The sequence below is a fragment of the Cannabis sativa genome, chromosome 9 (genome assembly GCF_029168945.1).
Source record: "Cannabis sativa cultivar Pink pepper isolate KNU-18-1 chromosome 9, ASM2916894v1, whole genome shotgun sequence".
NCBI classification, from domain to species: Eukaryota; Viridiplantae; Streptophyta; class Magnoliopsida; order Rosales; family Cannabaceae; genus Cannabis; species Cannabis sativa.
This window is the reverse complement of record NC_083609.1, coordinates 28,598,972-28,602,251: the sequence shown is the minus strand read 5'-3', so window position 1 is coordinate 28,602,251 and position 3,280 is coordinate 28,598,972. Positions and strand designations below refer to the sequence as shown.

The window sequence follows — 3,280 nt, the reverse complement described above, 5'->3', positions numbered from 1 at the left end:
ATAAAACAGATTTGGACGCTAAATTTGCCAGTGTTGGGTCATGTCATGTCCTTTTTTTCTTTTTGCTCTTGAGTGTCTGTCATGATGTATAAATAAAATTAAAAATAATTTTTAAATAAAAAATATACTTTCCATATATTTAACATATAAAATAATTTAAAAAAGTTAAATCAAATTATAATTAACCGTACGTAAGTTTCGTTTATACTTAATATACATACATAAATAAATAAGAAATATAGATATATATTGATAGATTAACTTTGAATAGCAAAGCAAACATTGGAATCATTTGAGGTAGATAGGTAAAAGATATTACATATTGATGATGGAGATAAATGTTGAAGTAGTGTCGAAGGAGATTATCAAACCATCTTCCCCAACTTCAAGCCATCTCCGAACTTACCATCTTTCCTTTCTTGACCAAATATCAAGCCATGTCTACAACCCTTTTGTCCTCTTCTATCAAAACCACAAAAACCTCAACAACCACAACCTCCTTCACCTTTACTCCACCAACATCAAGAAATCTCTATCCAATCTCCTTTCCCGCTATCATTTATTCGCCGGACGACTCAAACAAACCACCGTCGATTGTAACGACGAGGGAATCCCTTATTTCGAAGCAAAAATCAATTGCAAACTCTCTGATTTCCTCCAAAATCCAGACCCCCAACAACTCCACAAGTTCATCCCCTTCGAGCTTAACGGACTAGGCCTTGATCTTCTACTCGGTCTCCAATTCAATCTCTTCAACTGTGGCGGAATAGCTATTGGAATTTGTATTTCACACAAAGTAGCTGACGCTATTTCATGTCTCTTGTTCATCAAAAACTTGGCTGCCACTACTCGAGGCTGCACTGATGATGATGATGACCAGAACAAGATTGTTTGGCCGAAATTTGAATCAGCTAAGCTTTTTCCACCAAAGGAGGCCTCGGCGCTTGGTCGTCCAGGAGGTGTTGTTATCCCGACACTAAAAATCGTAACAAGAAGGTTCGTTTTTGGGTCGGATAAGATTGAGTCTCTTAGAGCAAAATACCAAGAAGAAGATGGGGCGACGAGGCGACCTTCTCGGGTAGAGACATTGTCTGCTTTTATAACAAGTCGTTTTATGGCTGCACTAAAAGTAGGATTTGGTGATGATAAAAGGCGCCTGGTTATAGGTCATGCGTTTAATCTACGTAAAAGGGTTGATCCACCACTAGAAGAAAATTCATTTGGAAACATTGCCAGACCATTTGTGAAAGTCTTGTCTAGTAATAACATGAGTGATGTTATGAGTCAAATGAGAGAGCTTATTGTTAGCGGTGATGACAAAGAGCATGCCAAGAGCTTACAGAAGGAAGGGATTGATCCAACATTGAATTTTTTTGAACAACATGCTGATGAATTGATGAAAGGAGAGCTAGTTTGTATTTGCTTCACTAGTATATGCAGGTTTCCTTTGTATGTAGATTTTGGCTGGGGAAAGCCCTCGTGGGTTGCAACAAATCCTTTTCCTTATAAGAATTTTGTTGTTCTTGCGGACTCCAGACTAGGTGGAATAGAAGCTTACATTGATATGGAGGAAGAAGACATGGTCAAATTCCAAAACGATCAAGAGTTGCTTTCATTTGTTTCTGATCCATATATAACAATATAATAGGGGAACTCACCTCCATTTGACGAAGCTCACCTCTTACAAATTATTGTGTCAGAGATTACTATACAACCAGGAGAATCCATTATCGTCAATACATTATTCACGCGGTTGATTTCAGCTTTTACTTTGCGGCATTATTTGTTTAATGTTTAATGTGGAATTTGATTCAGCTAGAGTGGAGGAGCACAAGTGTAGTAGTTTAACTCTATATGGAAATTTTCTTCTAAAAAAAAAAAAAAAAAATGTATGGAAGTTTTATTTTGAGCTAATTATTTGTCTAAATAAATTTTATAAATGCAACAAAACAAAAGTGAAATCAATATCTATATCTGAAGAATTGATGTTGACTACCAAACAAATGAAGAAGACTTGTTTTTGTCTTATCTCTCTTTCTTCTTTTTTTTCTTTTTTTTTTTTTTAAATTTTTATATATTTATTAATTTTTTTTTTTTTTTTACTTTTATGATTTTTTTTTAATTGTTATTTGTTTTTAATTGTTATTTTTTATTTAATTTTTTTTTTATTTTTCATTTTTCATTTATTTAATTTTCTAATTTTTATTTATTTGTTATTTTTTTTTAACTTTTTATATAGGACAAGGAATCATATAGTGCGAATTCCTTTCTATAGTTTTTTTGACAATCTCAAAGATTATGTATCATCGATGGTAATGATCTTTTTTTCTATTTTTTTATTTTATTATTTAGTTTTTACGGATGATATTTTTATCATTTTTTATACTATATTTTTATTGCTCATAATTTTTTGTCTTTTTATAAGTGTTTTTTTTTTTTTTTCCTTTTCAACATCATAAAAAATGGATAGGTTGACATTTTTCTTATTAAGTATATATCTTTATTTATTTTAATTAGAATTTTAACTTTTTTTAATTATACATAAATTTGTAAGTTTTTTTAGTTTTTTTTGTCTTATTTATAATGTCTATATATAATTAATTGTTGTTAGTATATTTTTAGCGGCTTCTCATATTATTTATTAAATCAAAATTTATGAGACCCAATATTAAAATGCACTAATAACGGTATGCCAATTTTTTTGGTGCTTGACACCTCCCTTAACATTTTATTTATTAATATATACATGTCTTTGTTCACTTTAATTAAAATTTTAACTTTTTGTTTAATTATATATAACTTTGTAAGTTTAATTTTTTTAGTTCATTTTTGTTTTGTCTTATTTATATTGTCCATAATTAATTATATTTATTAGTACTTTATTTTTATAAATTTATTTAGTTTATTTATATTTTACGATATACATGTATAGGATATAGTATTCTTTATTATTAATTGTTGAATGAAATATATTATTTTTTTGTGAAATAAATTAAGTAATTAATTTAATTAGTTAGACAATTACATATTAAAATTTCTTTAAAATTATATGTAATTTTATGTAATCAAATTTATTTGGGAGCCTATATGACAATACTTGAGTATAATAATATTTTTTTAAAATATTTTATGTTTATTTTTTATATTTTCTATGTAAATGTGAAAAGAAAAAAAGATAAAAGAAATTTTTATGTATATATGTATATTACTTTTTAGCACATATATATGTATTACTTGTAAATATTTTAAAAATTTAAGAAGAAATATAATTTTATCATTA

At 28.3% G+C, this 3,280-nt stretch overlaps 1 protein-coding gene across 1 annotated transcript; it reads left to right on the top strand.

Annotated features, from left to right (window-relative positions):
• Nucleotides 1-328: 328 nt before the first annotated feature.
• LOC115723825 (stemmadenine O-acetyltransferase-like) lies at nucleotides 329-1,645 on the top strand. Its single transcript, XM_030653293.2, has one exon. The coding sequence runs from the start codon at nucleotides 329-331 to the stop codon at nucleotides 1,643-1,645; it is 1,317 nt and encodes a 438-aa protein (XP_030509153.2).
• The last annotated feature ends 1,635 nt before the right edge of the window (nucleotides 1,646-3,280 follow it).

What these genes read in the sequence shown, in the direction of transcription:
- LOC115723825 (XM_030653293.2), top strand. Translation starts at nt 329, where the DNA reads ATGGAGATAAATGTTGAAGTAGTGTCGAAGGAGATTATCAAACCATCT.